At 43.7% G+C, this 16,199-nt stretch overlaps 1 protein-coding gene across 8 annotated transcripts in view; it reads right to left on the bottom strand.

Annotated features, from left to right (window-relative positions):
• The window catches only part of RANBP10 (RAN binding protein 10), a gene marked incomplete at its 5' end in the record, with an annotated part of 64,342 nt that overhangs the window by 14,212 nt on the left and 33,931 nt on the right, over nt 1-16,199 (bottom strand). For 6 of the 8 annotated variants that reach the window (XR_013922722.1, XR_013922723.1, XR_013922724.1 and 3 more), the window contains 4 exons: nt 1,850-1,962; nt 4,464-4,648; nt 8,838-8,860; nt 14,364-14,531. Coding sequence is in view for 5 of the 8 variants with exons in the window: in XM_080352259.1 (XP_080208385.1) it covers nt 1,850-1,962; nt 4,464-4,648; nt 8,838-8,860; nt 14,364-14,531 (489 nt within the window). Of the gene's footprint in view, nt 1-1,849; nt 1,963-4,463; nt 4,649-8,837; nt 8,861-11,031; nt 11,103-14,363; nt 14,532-16,199 lie in introns of those variants that run through there. The other 2 variants (XM_080352260.1, XM_080352261.1) reach the window with 2 other exon arrangements.

Below are 16,199 nucleotides of genomic sequence, written 5' to 3'. Positions count from 1 at the left end.
ACAACACTCAGAAGCTGCCGATCCACAGTTGTTCACATTTTATTTTTAAGTGTACTTAAACTAAAACTAAATGTGCTTAAAACGAAACATGTATTGCACTTTCTCTTTTTCCAGGACTCTTTACAAACAACAGAGAGGAGGTTTTGAATCGCCTGTGAGGTGCTTTGCAAGCAGAGGCTGCAACTTTCGCAAGTCATGAGTAGCTGGAAGCCCAGCCCAGTGATCCTTATCAGTAACTCCCAGTAACAATCCATAACGCCTTGTCTTGGCTCCCACCTCTCAGTGTCTATTGCTTGTTATCATAGCTGAAAGATAAACCCAAGACGTGGCTCTCACACTGTGCGTCGCAGTTTCCTTCATTTCGCTGTTTCTTCTGCTGACTTGCACATCGGTTTTCACGTCTCGCTGCTTTTGACAGCTCTCTCCTTTGCCTCGTTTGGCAACTCTCACACATGTCGCTGCCTTTTATATTTTCCCCTCTTTGTTTTCCCATCTGTGTTTTCCTCGCACTTTTTATTTAAACCCCAACCTCGGAGCTCTCTATTCCTTCCCTCCCATCTGCCTTGTCCAATGTCCTCAGACAAGCAGGACTGCACCGTCTCGCACGTCTCCTGTAAGGCTTTGTTAAGTAAAACCGCACCAGCTGTGGTCAGGGCTGTGTAATGCATGACCTGAAAGCACAGAGTCCATCAGCACTAATGGGCAGCAACTAAAGTTATTTTGGGTACTAAGCAGAGTCCCCACATGAACCTGAATGCTGGCTCAGTGCATGTAATGTATGGAGAGTGAGCCACAAAGGGGCACGATGCTCCTGGTACAGAACAGTCACATGAGAAACGGTTCACAAAGGGAAGGGAAATGCACAGAGCGGGACACAGCCTGTATTCAACAGCCAGGAGAATGCAAAAAGCACACCAATGTTCTGTGACTCCCCAGTCTGAGCCTGTGAATAGAAAAGCTAAAAAAAACCAAAACGAGTACAGCAGGAAAAAGCTGCAAGTCTTATTCTGCAGGAACCAAAAGCACTAAGAGCCTTAGTAACTGAGAGATGAGCTGCTTTGGAGGAAATGGCAGTAATCAAAACAGACACAGAATACAAATTCTTCACTAGTGTGAGCTAAACACATCGGCTGTGAATTTGCAAAACCCTCAACATGCAAAAAATCTACCTGAAGACAAAGTGTGCAAAGGGACTGGAAGACTCGTTAACTCTGGGATATGCTGTAATAATAGACTGATGTGTTTGGGTCCATACGTCCATGCTAACGAAGCTGCCCCTGCTGCAACAGACTGCATTGAAGAACTCAAATCTAAATGGATCTCTGGTGAACGATGACCTCAGCTCAGGTAAAGTCCAAGATAAGAATTCTATTCACCAATTTGGCACTACCTCCAAGAAAGTACCTTCTGCCCTAGACATTACGTTTAGCCTGATGTGTCAAACTGCTGGACTCCAAGCTGAGAGTCACCTCATCTCTTCCAGGATTCAGCTATTGATTTTCAACAAGGCTGAGGGAAATTAACCAAGTTGACAAGGAAAACTTAGCACATTCAACACCATCAAGCATGCAGGTCATTTCTCAGAGCAGACAGGCAAAGGAAAGAATAGGGCAGTTCTTCAGGCAAAGATGGCAGAGGGGACACACTGATGATGGCAAAAGTCCTCCCAGCAGTGGTCCCCAAGCTCTACAGGCCAACAGGCAGCAAAGCAAAGTCAGCAGCATGGTGCAGACCCCTTTGTATACTCCTGGAATAACTTTTCTACTTCCACAGCACTTAATTCCAGAGTCCTGAAGGTAACATGTGGCCAACGTTCCACGCTTTGGGAATGACTCCCCAAGAGACTTACTTTGTCTGTTCTTTATTGAGGTCTGTTCTTCCTGGATTGTGGTGTCTGTGACTCTGGCAAAGGCGGTCGCTGTTGAACAGTACCCATGATGAACCAAATATGATGAAACCATACTAGAAAATAAGAAAATACAAACAGGCAAAGCAGCATTGGTAAAACAGGGTAATCACAGTGAAGAAAAAACCCAACACAACAGAAGTAGCAATTTCAGTGACCAAAGTCAACTTGCTTAAGACATAACTATGGTCGTACTTTTGGGTCCATACAATGTAAATTTACAAGACAGGCACCTCATCCGCAGCAAACAGGAGGGAGGGTCTAAATTCACCTTATGGGAAAAAGAAATACTCCCAATGCATACAAGGTACTTATGTATTTAATGACTACTGTCCAAGGGTCACTTGTAAGAGCTTAATACTGCATAACTGCCAGTGACGTCCTATATAGATACAAAATACGAACCTCAGAGAGGCTCATGGCTTTCAAGTAGATCTCAAAAAAAAGATTCTGGTCCTGCATTTCTTCCATCATTTATTTTCCCAGTAATTATATCTTTGGTAGTCAATTCTCCTTATGAATTCACACATTCACAGATACTTTTATCTGCTGATTTACAAAGAGTGGACTGTCGATATTGATTTTACAAACAATAACACACTTGTAAGGTTGTATTTTCAAAAAGTGTTGGGAAGGGGTGGTAGTATCATTGTCAGAAAACAAACACAACAAAAATGCCTTTCAGAACAGACCATTTCTAAAGCACTTGTGCCTTCCCGGGATATGGAGGGTAAATGTTGAAGCTCATTGGATTTTTAACAAAACCTAAAAAGCCAGGAAAGGATTTCAAAGCTTCTAGTGATGAATCTCAAAACAGCCTTCTCATCATGGATCTGGTACGGATCCAGTCAAGTCACAGCTCAAACGCACCAACTTGCTACTTTCAGTAAAAGAAATAAGGATTTTATGAGTCAGCAGTAATTTTCAGGTGTAACATTGTAAGCAGGTGTGTAATTTTTAAAACTTGTTTTAAAACAAAGTGCTTCTGACCACTGTTGGTACACGACATGCCCTGCCCTTGGCACGGCACAGAAGGCGCAGCCAGGTCACCCTGGCTCGGCCAGGCTGAAACACTGAACACAGCCATCCAGGCGGGCAGAACAGAGCGGAAAACAGTCCTGGGGGAACATTATCACCTTCCAGTGTGACCTGTGCAACATGTTCATGCGGACAACACAAATCTTTCAGAATCCCAGGAATCCAAAGGAATAGCTTTTACCGCTTGGGAAACACGGGTGAAACTTGCTGGGAGCAAAAGTGCTCAAACCACAGGAGCAGTCATCTCTGGGCGGCATCTGGGGGTGCTTCTCCCACCTAGACCGACCATGGTGGTGGAAGGTTTATACTGTTTGTGCCTCTTCTTCTTCAAAACAGAGTTTGACTGCAGGCTTCTCTGTACAAGTTACATAAAGTTCTCCTCCTTCCGCATGGTACCACTTAGATTCTCAAATGAGCAATGCCAACTCCTCACACTTTATCAGAAATAAGGACCTACACCGTTCTTCCTCCCGTAATCAACCACATCAGCCGATCTCAAGTCTCAGATGACTCCTACTCAGATTCTTCATGGCACAAGCTAAAAAGATTAGCAATCCTATAAAACTAATAACACACAAAGACGACGAGTTAGCCATGTGGGTCCCTTTCAGGTTTCAAGCACTTGAAAAACCTTGTCAGATGAGCCTCTCTGGTGACAGCACATCCAGGAGTGTAACTTTGGTGTAAAATTCTGCCAGGTTATTCCTTCCCCTGCTCTCCAGGAGACATTCCCTACAGCAAACCTTCCCTGGTGACACCTCTCTAAGACTGCACCTCTCAGGATCTGTCAGGGAGGAGAGCCTTTGAAGGGACAAAAATGCTTAGCTGCACGGTTATAGATTAAATAAGATACTATGAATTCTAACAAAGCCACAGGACAAGAAAACATTGTCCCAAGAGCTTGGAACTCCAACCTGAAACAGCTGAACTACTAACATAAGGTACAAGCCCAGACTAAACCTGGAGGATGATGGGAAACGTGATGCCGATTCTTAAAAAGAAGTGCAAAGCAGACACGAGTAACTCCAGAGCGGTGACCCTGACACCTCCACCATGCATGTCAGAAGAAACAATTCTGGAGAAATCTCCATAACTGCGTTATGTCTCATAACAGTGTTTTCAGCCAGGCTGGGTTTGGAAGCCTTTGGTTTAAGCTATTTCTTGCTCTTTCACTTCTGGATTCAGCTGACTTACATACTGGCTTTTTTGCCATGTTAGAGTTTTTATTACGTCCTCTCCACTCCCCTCCCCACCATGTGTCACCTCCAAGTCTACGTTCTTCCATTCCTACAAGCTTTCACGCAGTCTTCATCTGAAAGCTTCTCCTGTATCTTTTACATTTGAAACAGCAGCAATCTACACAGTGAAGACTATTAAACAACAAAACAGAGGGTAAAACCAACTTCAGCAAAATGCACTGACTGGCAATTTTTGCCTAAGAAATCATAAATTAGCATTAAAAAAAATAATTAAAAGCCTAGCAGAACAAAAGAAGCTGAACACCAGAACAGTGACTTACTTCTGCAGCATGGCTTGCCACTCGCCTAGTCTGTCTCCTATGGGAAACCGCTTAATGGTGCTCTGAATCTTCGCTCGCCACTCCCTCATGTAGTCCTCAATGTCGAACACAAATGGCTGCTGCCCAAAGTTGGCATCGACTATCTCTCCTGGAGTCTGGAGACCCACTGTAGGGTAGAGATTTGACTGGGAAGGAAGAAAAAGACACCTGCATTAAACCCAGCTTTCTCTTTCTGGTTCCAGTTACATTGTTTAGCGAGATAAAAGTGCTGCTCTTTAAACTGAAAGATGTAAAGGAATAGGTAAGGGCAACAACCCTTTAGGCGCATCTCAAGTAACCTCATGACTTATTGTGCAGTTATTGAAAGTTATTGTATAAAACCAGGACAGTGGGTTCAATCCCCAGCAGTCTGTGATCGATGCCATGACTGCTGGCTATGGCGTGTCCACTTTCTGGCTTAGTTTTCTGTAATTTCTACCAAAGTTCAGAAGCCAGAAAATAATAATTAAAAAAAACGAAAGAGGCATCCTCTCAATCAACAGATCTATGTGTTCTCCACAGTTTCAGCTGAACTCTCTTATTCCTTGGAAGCTGCTGTCTAAATACTTTACATCTCTGATGAGAAGGGAATGGATGGTAGTGGAGCTCTGAGGTTAGGGCTTTGATGATCGCAAGACAGCAAGAAATTCCACCACTGATAGACAAATTTCATTTTAAGAACATGCATACGGATGCAAATAGAAGCTTTGACCTTCCACCATAATACGGAGAAAAGAGAAAGGTTATCACTGTGAAATCACCTCTAAAATTCAGCCAATAATTCAGCTTCTAAAGATGATCTAATTGAAAAGAGGTGGTCAAAGTCTATCTAGAAGTTGTCTGAATTCAGGCTATTTTAAGCATAAGCTTATGGATCTTAACCAAACCCCTGAGCCCACTTAAATGTGGGGAAAAGAGAAATGGCATCAGAAAAGGTACAGGGGTGTCTGGTTCTCACTGCTCTGGATGACATTATTTAAGCACGTGTTCCATTCACTGTCATGTTACTTTTCCCCAGCACAAATCACTTCTCTGTTTGCAACACAAACTCCACTAATCCTCTACTTCAGAGCATCTGCTGACAGGCTGCACAGCATAGGAAGAGTATCTCTCGTGCCACTCATGCACTTCTTGATGTTGAGTTCTTTCACTTTGCTCTAACACAAGACTGACAGAGCCAGAAACCAGACACAGGGCAAGGCCCGCGGGTGCACGTAGGGAAACTGAGGTCTGGATTGTGGTGTCGTGCTTATGGTTAACACAGTTCAGATCTTAGATCAGCGGAGGAGCAGACCTCTCGCTATAGGTCAAATCAGCAAGAACTACTAGTGGAGGTTAGATTGTCATCCTAAGAAAAAGCCAAGGTGATTCTCTCCTCCTCTATAGCAACAGGCGTGGGCTTTCCAACAATTATCTAGAAAATGTATTCAATTGTTCACTATTGCGGAGACCTGGGACATCAGCAATGTCATTGATCTCCCCCTGAGACCTACTGTAGTTGCGGATTTTACTTTTTACTAACGCTATTAAGATTGTTACAAGCTGGAACTCGGTGGAATCCTGATTGCATTAGCAAATATGGAGCCAGCATGCTGTGGGAAGTGATTATGTCCCTCTGCTTTCCCCTACATCTGCATGACTTACTTGGTTCAGCCCCAGGGCAAGGAAGACATTCACAAAGACGGTCAGAAGGCTGGGGCACCTGGCAGACAAGGAGAGGCTGAGGGAATAAGCTTGGAGAAGGCAGAGGGAAAATGCAACTGCAAACCTTCCACTCCCAAAAGGGAGGTGATAAAAAAGATGGAGACGGATTCTTCTCAAGGGTGCTCAGTGAAAGGACAACGGGCACGAGCTGCAGCCCTGGAAATTTTGATGGGACATAAGGAAGATGTTTTTCCTTGTGAGGATGATTAAGGACTAGAACAGGTTCTCAGAGAGACTGCAGCATCGCTGTCCTCAGAGATCTTCAAAACTCAACTGGATAAGGTCCTGACCAACCTGCTCTACCTTTGAAATTAGAAAACCTCAAAAAACAAAGGAAAAAATGAATCTATAAACACAGGCTGGAAACTGAAATCAGTGACTGCGTCACTGCTGACTCAGCATACCTCCTCCTTGTCTATTCTCACATCAAGGAATTCACTGGGGTACAGAGGTGTGCGAAGAAACCACAGCATGATGCAGGAGGAGCTACCAGAGGAAAACACCATTTTAGTCAGTCTCTCAAACCTAGGATGGATCTCTAATGAGGGATCAGATCTTTTCCACAGTCTGTACTTTAGACTTTTTTATTAACTTAACTTTTTAGTATTATGAACCCAAGGACTTACAAAGCCAGGAATCAGACACCCCAAATACTTCAAACTTAGAAGTAAAAAAAGCCCAAGTTACAACACGTCACATATTTTTCAGCCACTTTGGGTACGTTCATCTTTGAGGGGAAGCCACCTACCCCCAACACCTCTCAAAACATCTCTGAGCTAAAATTCTGCTTTTCACATGTGGGATCTGTCCTCTCTGTCATAGCAACTGTTGGGAACCACCCGTATCTCCACCACCCTGCCAGACACAGGGAGACATCATCCCAGAGCCCAATGTGCAGGCAGATGCTTCTCCTGCCAGGTTTTTCGGGCACATTTGGACCACCTCTTGCCTCTGATGTTGTGGCCAGTTGCTCACAACCCCCTAGTTCATCTTGACTTGTTTTTTAACCCCCTTGTCCCTTTGCACCCCTGCAATCCCACCCTGGACTCTTCCATATTCTGCTTTTTTACATTTCCTACTGCTCTCATCTCAGAAGAGAAGCAGGTTAGCCAAATGAGATGATAAAGCGGTGAAAAAACTAGAAGGAATATGGTAAAACTGTGACTCCTAATATAACCTATATCCAGAGCAAAAACAGCACCTAAAACTAAAGGGTATATCACAGAAGCATCTTCTTGCTACGGATGTAAGGTTGTCACAAGACCTCACTCCAAAAGGTTAATATTCATGGACAAGCAAAATATTATTTTACTTTAATAAACTGTATTTGGATCAAGTGAATAAACTACTGTGAAACCACCCACACAAAGAGAGTTTCTGGTTTAGAATATACTGCAATTTTACCAAGTTCAAAGAGCCCAGGAACCAAAAAACCCCTGTATTGGCAGTTGATGTGAAAAGGCAAATTAAGCAACTGGAATGTCCTTCAGCGCAAACGCTGGCTGGGATATGGGAGAGATCTGTAAAGCCATAAATCCCATTGGGAAGGTGAACGGGGACTGCTAGTCGTTATTTCTCACAACACAAAAATTAGAGGAACAAAATAAATTTTTGACAGGAGGTGCAAAACAAAGACAAGCAAGCGTTCTTCCACACAATGCGGAAGCCAGCCAAGAAAATCAATCGCTTTGGAGGCCTAAACAAGTTATGGAAACTAAGAAATTCCTCAGAGGAAATTCATTTGGGGTTATTAAGTACAAAGACAGGAGTGCAACCTGAGGAACAAGGAGTTCTGTGTGTGAGAGAAATGGGTGCAGTGATGTACCGGTGTATTCCTGACCTGGTTTTACCTTCTTTTCCTAAACACCGCCTCCTTGCCCAGGAACAGAGTCTGAAAATGAGCAACTATTTTTTTTGTTCATGAACACTGTGAAAGTTGTGCTTTTGTATCACCCAACTAGATGTTACTGCATGGTGTAACTCAGGGGGTGTCACTGCTCTCAAGAGAACTCAGTATCAGGGCTGGTGAATCACTATCAGCCCCATGGGGGTGCCAAATACATTCTCCAGCGATTCCATCAGCTGGTCACTCATCCTGGGCAGAAGCTCATCAAAAACCTGTGCAATGAGACACACACTACAGCCAGTTAAGCCTGACCCTCATTCTCAGAAATACCTTTCCCTAACCGCATGTGGAAAGGGAACAACACCATGGCTGCAAGACTCGGACAAGAGAAGAAAAAGCTGAGAATAATACCATTAGGCGTTTTTGTGCTCTCTGATGATGGGACATGAGAGGCCACTCAATGACTTTGCACATCCACCCCCCACAGCTGAAGCTGCATTTGGAACACAGTGACGTGTAATGAAGTTTGAATCTTCGCTTTAATGCCAGGAGAAGGAGCAACATATTCTTTGAGATGGTGAGAGATGAGAGGAGGCATGTGAGTAGCCCACAAACCCAGCCACAGGACTATGAAGTTTCAGAAAAGGGAGCGCTCGCATCATTCAGTAATGTGTGTTACCATTTTTTACCAGAGCGTCAAACAGAAAAAAAATGACATCCCCACACGCTTCCCCCTCCCTTCTGTTTGCATCCTTAGTTAAAATACTGAAAATAGGTGTACTTACAGGGAGGTCTGTAAAGGCTATACCTGTGGGGGGAAAAATAGTAGAATTAAAAAGACAAAGGATTTTTTTCCCTGCTTGGCTACATTTTTAACATGCTGCAAAAGGTTATGGCATTTCAACAAATCCCAGCTCTGACCTTGCATTTCACTGCCTGTTGTATTTAGAAGTAACTTCCCTGCCCCCTTCTCTGCAAGGTTTTGCATCTGGAGAAAGGTTCATGGAAAAACCTAAATATTTCAGACATCTCTCCCCAAAATTTGATTTGCTAAAAAGCAGCTCCTCTTTTCTTTGCTTCTCCCTCTGTTACTACGAAGAAGTTAGTTTTCAAGACTCACTTTGGCTTGAAAAACAAAGTTTGACCATAATGTTGCTTTGGTGTGGGCTATAACTTGTTCTTCTTATCAGCCAGAGAGACGGGAATGAACATTCAACACTTTGTATTACAGCTGGGGAACAGAGACAGGACCAAGCTGCAGCCATGAGCACCTGAGAAACACTGTGCAAAGAACAGCTTCATCCTCAAGTGCGCTGCTACAGTTCCAAATATAAGAGATGCGGAAAAAGCATATGGTTTCGTTTTTTTTTTTTTTTTCCTTTTACATTTGGCATGCCAGAAAAGAAAGTACCTATTTGAGCAGAGCCAGCCACCGCCTACAATCGCTGACAGAGTTGTGGTCAGAGCTACGAGACAACGTTCAGCTACAGAGCCAGGCTACTCCCAGCGCAGCGCTGCGATGCTCCGCAGGTGGCCTAGATGTGATCTACCGCTCAGGAGGGCGCCTGTCCTCCCTCTCCCAGTGTGTGTCCCCGCATCCACGGTGGTGGGATCCAGCAGCACGGCGAGATGCATCGGCCAGCGACAGCAGCTCTAACCGTTGGTTTTAAGAGCACAGGGGAACAGCTGCCATGCCCTGTTCACCTCCTCAGGCTGAGGTTAATTCATGTCTTAAGCTAACGTTTCAGGAGTCCATCTGGAAGCTGCGGTCTTGCTCCACACACGCCCCTAGTGGTGCTTTCTGCCCGCAGGCAGAGCAAGGCTTGTACCCACACCAGTGTGCCCAGTCCTCACACACGTCCCACCTCCCACCCACCCTTCTGGGTGGCAGTGAAACAGCTGCAAAGAAGCAAGAGCACAGCGTTCTCCGTTTGTAATGTTAGGACTATTTTAACCAAGAGCTGCAATGTAATGTTACCAGATCAGCCTGAAATGGTAATTTAAACCAATTTTAGGAGTCAATGTAAGAAATAAATAGTTACTATTTGAAACAGCACAGATTCAAAATCTAATATCTGGGAAAAAAAAAATCCAGAATATTTTACTAAACCAATAGCCAATAAGGTTTAAATATAATCCTGGTAGATAAACAATATGGTTTAATTAACATCATGGCAGACCTTGTCTGTTGAGCACTCTCTCTACAACCCAACCAAAAATTGTCTATAAAAGTGGTATTGAATACCTGACTGAGAAAAATGTTCACTAAGCATTTCTCTCACCTCAGCACTTTGCCCAAATAATTTTTCCTCACTCAAACCTTTCACTTTGCACTTGTTTCTACCCTTACACCCGCATAAGGCCAATCTCCTGGAGCCTGCAGTCCCTGGGGTCGTCCTCTGCCACACAGGACCACCCAGAGCCAAAGGCGGCCCAGCTCTGCCATGGCAACTCCATGCCAATCACTGGTTTAGGAGGCTGGTGTCTTATCCATTAGGCCACCTGTTCTGGCCCTAATCCTGTTAATCGCTAAATGGGTTGAGAATGGGTATTTTACTTTACAGGTTAACTTGGTCTTTCCGAGTGCCTGTGCTAGAACTCAGAGTACAGGAAGTTTTCTCTGGGGTTGCACACTCTTTTTATAGCCCTGATGCTCCATTTACCTTGGTCCGCTGTCAAATTTTGAGATCTGAAGCACTCCTGCATTAGTCCCTGAGTGAACTCACCCACTTAATCCCAGAGACCTATAGCAGTCACGTTGCTTCATCATGTCCTGCGTCAAAGACTCTCTGCTTAATTGCCCCAAAGTTTCTCACATTTATCCCTATTACTCTCCTAACTCAACCTCACCACACTTCTAGCCACATCTCATCATGTTTCTAACTACCAGGACTCTGCTCAGAACCTGTCAAAAGCATTTCATCAGCAGCCAGAAGACATTCAAGACATTTTCCAGAACAGAGAATTAAGACTACATACATTAAGTCAAACAGTTTTCATGTGACGTCTCCAAACAAAGTTCAAGGCTTAGCTCCAACCAGAGCATCCAGAATTTGTGATGGTCAAGAAAACAGTTCTTATACAGTGTTCCTGATGGATCTGATTAAATGGAAAAGCATGGAGACAATGGAAGATCACAGTTAAGCAACGGGTGAAATTGCAAGAAAAACAAGAGGGAGCATGTCTAATTAACAGATGAAAAGGAGAGGAGAAATGGTGAAGAGATAATATAATCTCTAGGGAACAACAAAGCTACAGTAATTCCATTAAAAGCAAGACAAATTCAAATGCCCAGAGGCAGGGCCCTGAAACCCTGGCATCACAAAGGGGCTGATTAGTCTCATTAATATTTTTTATGTCTGCAGCAGGATTACATAATGACCTAATTTCCTAAGAGGAGAGATAGACAGCTTCTGCGACTTTGTGTCAGGGAACATCAAGAAAAAGCATATCCATCCTCTTCCAGGTAAATCTTGGGTTTACCCAACACAGAAATGAGATTCCAGGTTAGCAGAAGTATCAGGAAAGGTTCAAGATCTTAATGGAGATGCTTCCATTAGGGCAGCAGGTGTTCTGGCTTTCAAATAAGTCACTGCTCCTCCCTCCATCTGGTCCAGGTTCCCCCGCTGAGACCTGCCTCACCCCCTCTCTCACATCCACCTGTGCGGTGCTCATGAGGACCCGCGAACAGCCACATGTTTGCAACCTGAGGTCTTCTCGGGCTCAGACACACTCTCCTCAGCATTCAACAGGAAGCACTTCTCTCGAACACTGTTTCTTTATCAATCACACAAATAGACACTACTGGCCATTAACAAGAGTCTTCCCGGCTGAGGTTTTCATTCTGCTTTTGTAAAAACACAGTAAGATGTTCCAGCAGCTTTTGAGGGAGGTCAGCCCACCAATGACTGACGGCCTGTGACTCCCTAGTACTTCTGTCACTGCCTCCTCTAAGCACATCACCTCTCTGAGCACAGCCACGACACCACCTGAAAGAGGAGCTGCTACACAAATGAGCCACTTTTGAATGCTCAGGACAGTCTCCTACCTATAATTTTCTCGTACATCTTATGTCTTGTACCATAAATCCCAAGAGGAGGACACCCAGGACACAGCAATGCTTATAATCTATTGTTGTTCTCCAATCTAAGCACAGTAAAACTTAATTCCCTTCCTTTCCTGTTTCTTCCCACTGGCACTGTTCACCACTGGGGTAGGCTGCTCCCCAAGGGATCATTCCATATCAGATTAGAAAACACAAGCTTTCCAACCAAAACCCCCGTGTTTGAAGGAAAAGCAGCACTAAAAATCAAGAAAGGAAAACCCGGTAACTTTATTACTCTAAACACCTCCAAATGTCCCAAACAAAACAAATCTCCCAGCAGGACATGAGGTAAAGAACCAGAGGATGACAATGACAAAAAGTAACACAGAAGTTACTGAACTCCTTGTCTGGCTTCATCTGCCCAGACATGCAGGTACAACACGGCCCTGGGAACAGAACGGAGGTGGAACAATGGGCGACTTTTCAAGTGACACCTCATCCACTCTGCAGGCTCCTGGTTGCTAAAAAGGAATTAAATTTCAAATGAACAAATTTGTATTCATTAAATATAAGACCTGGCCCCATCCTGAGTGTTACACTTCCATTGTGATGAAAAGTAACAGCACTGCCAGGCTAAAAAACTGTGAAGCTGGAAAACCACCCACTCAAAGGAAAACAGCCAGAGGAGCACAGCACAAACTACTATACTACTGTGTAAACATACACTCAAAAATCAAGGACAGCAATTAAAAGGAGAGATTTTGTGAAATCTTTTAAACTATTTCAGCACCTTAGTTGCTGTGTATGTTGAACCTGTCTCATTCCTAAGCAATGGCTCCTGCTCTACACCATCAGCTGTTGCTTTCATACCTCCATTTGTCTTCTCAGTATGGGACTGACATGGGTAACGTCCACAGATTGTGAGTTAAATTTAGAATAATCTAGCTATTAGAAGTCTGGGCAATTAATTAATACTTATGGACTACAAATGACCCCTAGTGTCCCTGCTAGTGACTGGTCTCGCTAGGTAGTAAGCCACAAGCCTTCACTAGGAGTCCCTCAGCATCTCACGTGGTATGGCTGATAAACAGTTGTAATTTCAAAAAGGAAGACAGATTAGACACTCAACTTCAAACAGCTCCCCACTGGGCTTCTGATGGAGGCTCCGTTTATAAAATTAGAATGTTAAAAAGAAGTCTTAAAGGGTGCTCTAAGATTTTTTTTTCCATTCAGGGCTGGAGACCTCTTGACATGTTGCAAAGCATCAGGACTAGTTGGTGAATGCAGGGTCATTCATCTAGAATGCTTCTCAGAAGGCATGTGGCTCATTTCTAGGCAATCTCTGGTCCTGGCACTGGGCAGGACTGAGAAGAGCCTGGTTCTGCCTGTTTTGTCCCCTCCCTTCAGGTATTTATACATATTGATGACTTATACATATTGGTGAGAAGCCCTTGAGCTGTCGCTTCACCAGGCTGAACAGCCCCAGCTCTCTCAGCCTGTAGAACTGACACAGCAAGGAGAAGCAAAGGAAAGGAGTGCTTGTCCCTGCCAAACCAAATGAATTTCAGCACAAAAAGTGAGATGAACTTATCAAAATTTACAGCATGTCTTATGCAGCCAAAAAAAAAAAAAAAGACATAATTTATCCATGGTGGAGAATATGTCATCCAAGGAAAAGACATTTTAGGTGTAAATGGCCACAACTTTCTACTTTAGAAAAATCAGATATGATGGATGCCTGGAAAACATCCATGAGATATTTCTTCAGGCAAAATTGTGAAGTTCTTAACTTTAGGGGAACTTCTGAAACAACTGTGGAATGAGCCAAATTATAGGTCAGTGCTTAAGCAAGGCTTCTTATGCTTAATTAATGTCTAGCTTTTGGAATATTTGGACTAATGCATTATGGGTTACAGATGGAAAAGTCACTTTAAAAAGTGATTAATATATTAACTAAATTTCCCACTTCTTCCCTGTTGCCCAGCCATTCGCTATCTTACCCAACCTCCCACTGGCTGTGCAGAAGCAGAGGAAAGGAGCAGAAGCTCGAGATGCAATCCTAACCTACTTAAATTGAACAGCACAGAAACCCCTTTACATACTGAAAGTATTTATGTCTCGGAGCCAATTTACATCTCCTGACTGATGCTTAGTGCTCTTTTTCTCAAATCTTACCCACAAATGTGGAACAAGAGTTAACAACACATGCAAAGTATTAAACAGCAGCAGGAGCACCCGTCTCCTGAGAGAACCTTTCTTTACTTACCTAAACTGTGGCCATTTTTTGTGTAAAAGCAGGTATTGTTGATAAGGTTGACACAGCAGCCGATGACATCTCCAGTGGTGAACGTAGGGCCATAGGGCTGTCCTGTCCCCGAAGAACAGAAGGAGTGTCCGTCGTCACCATGGTACCCATAAGAATGTTTATCCCACCCTGCAAAAGACAAGGCAAAAGAGCAGGTCAGGCATGAAGCCGGTTTGGCAGAACAACACAGCAACCACAGCTCTCAGGACACAATTTTCTGGTAGGAAATCTGAAATCTTGATTCCCACTCCTGATTCATCCCAACATGAATTTTCATGTACCAGTAACTGAAAAGAAATGAATAGTCATCAACCATAACACACTCATTTCAATTTCAATCTCATTTGTCACTTATGAGAAATAAGAAAAAGAACAGATTGCCAAAAGTTATTTTGACAAAGACTTTTTTGTTTAAAAAAAAGAAAATAGAACCCTGTTTCTGTTTTATCTTGCCTGTGGTGAAACAAGCTCCTCTATGTAAAACATTTGTGTTTCCTACTAGCACAATCTTCCAGCAAAAGCATTTAATAATTCTCAGCCAACTGCAGCTTTGTCTGCTCACAGATGTAACCAAAAGGCTAGAGGCAATTTTTGCGTTCCCACATTTACATTTCCCTTCTAGCAGTTTATAAGGCTTTTTGTGTTCCCCTTGAGCAACAACATTTCCCACTCTGTGGACAACTTAAAATACAACCCTTAACGCCAATGGGCAATTTTCAAAGTGGTCAGTTCTAACATTAATATCCTTTATTTCTTCTGCCAGTAGCGCTGTGCCGAGGGTTAAAGCTGGGCTCAGGGACTGCACCCTGCCTACCTGCTCTCTTCTACATCTCGCAGTAATTCCATTATTCTGATTTTGTTCTGGGCTACTCCAGTTCTGTTGCAACTTCTGTGAATTTCTTACATGTAGAAATGCCAGATACAACCGGTAAATATTGCAAAGAAGAGAGATTAATCCATCCTTTAAAACTGTTCTTCAGGCAACACACCAGTCTTCTCTTTTTGGGACTCTCATGTCCTTGCAGAGGACAGTGCTCCCATGGCTGTGGCCACAGAATGGTTCAGTGAACGCCACCTCAATCTACTAACCCTTCCCTGCCGACTTTGGTTGCTCAGGATGACTTATCCTTTCCTCTCTTAGGAGACCAGCTATGGTAGGTGGGGAGTCACGGGGAACAGGCCTCTTCCCAGAGAGTTTAAAGAAAGCACAACATGCTCTGTCTTGTTTTAAGACTTCAGAAGAATCAGGATCTTCTCCAGCTCTTTAGAGCATTCCTATGAATTACACAATCAAAACCATGTCTCACAGAGAGATGTACTGCTAGCAAAAAGCCTGAGATAGACACAACATTAATAGCAACCACCTGTGTTTTAAACAGACAGCTGGACTGTGCCACCTGAAGCAGAAGATGCTTTGACCATCTACTGACCTAATACAACCTAAGGGTAGTGCAGAACCTGTCAAACATGGTTTTGGCAAAAGGACTACAGAAGAAAAGCAAAGACCATGAGGGAAGAAGGGTTAAAAAGCAGAACGTGCACATCCTATGATAAGGTAGAAAAAGACTGAGCACACTGCAAACCCCAGAGAGGAGCCCTGTGAAAGTGAGCTGGAGCACTTGTGCGAGCCATCATTTTCCTACAAAGACAACACCAACATGAGGGTACTAGAAATCTAATCCTGTAAAATAGTGCTCAGCTACATGGCAATGTAAGGGTGTGAAAGGTGTGAAGGACTCATAACAAATCCTGGTCTAGAAATGGGGAATGATTTCCTCTGCTAAATCGCCCACATCC

The sequence above is a fragment of the Nesoenas mayeri genome (assembly GCF_963082525.1).
Source record: "Nesoenas mayeri genome assembly, chromosome: 12".
Taxonomy (NCBI): domain Eukaryota; kingdom Metazoa; phylum Chordata; class Aves; order Columbiformes; family Columbidae; genus Nesoenas; species Nesoenas mayeri.
Note: the sequence above shows the minus strand (reverse complement) of the source record. Positions and strands in the feature narration are given on the sequence as shown.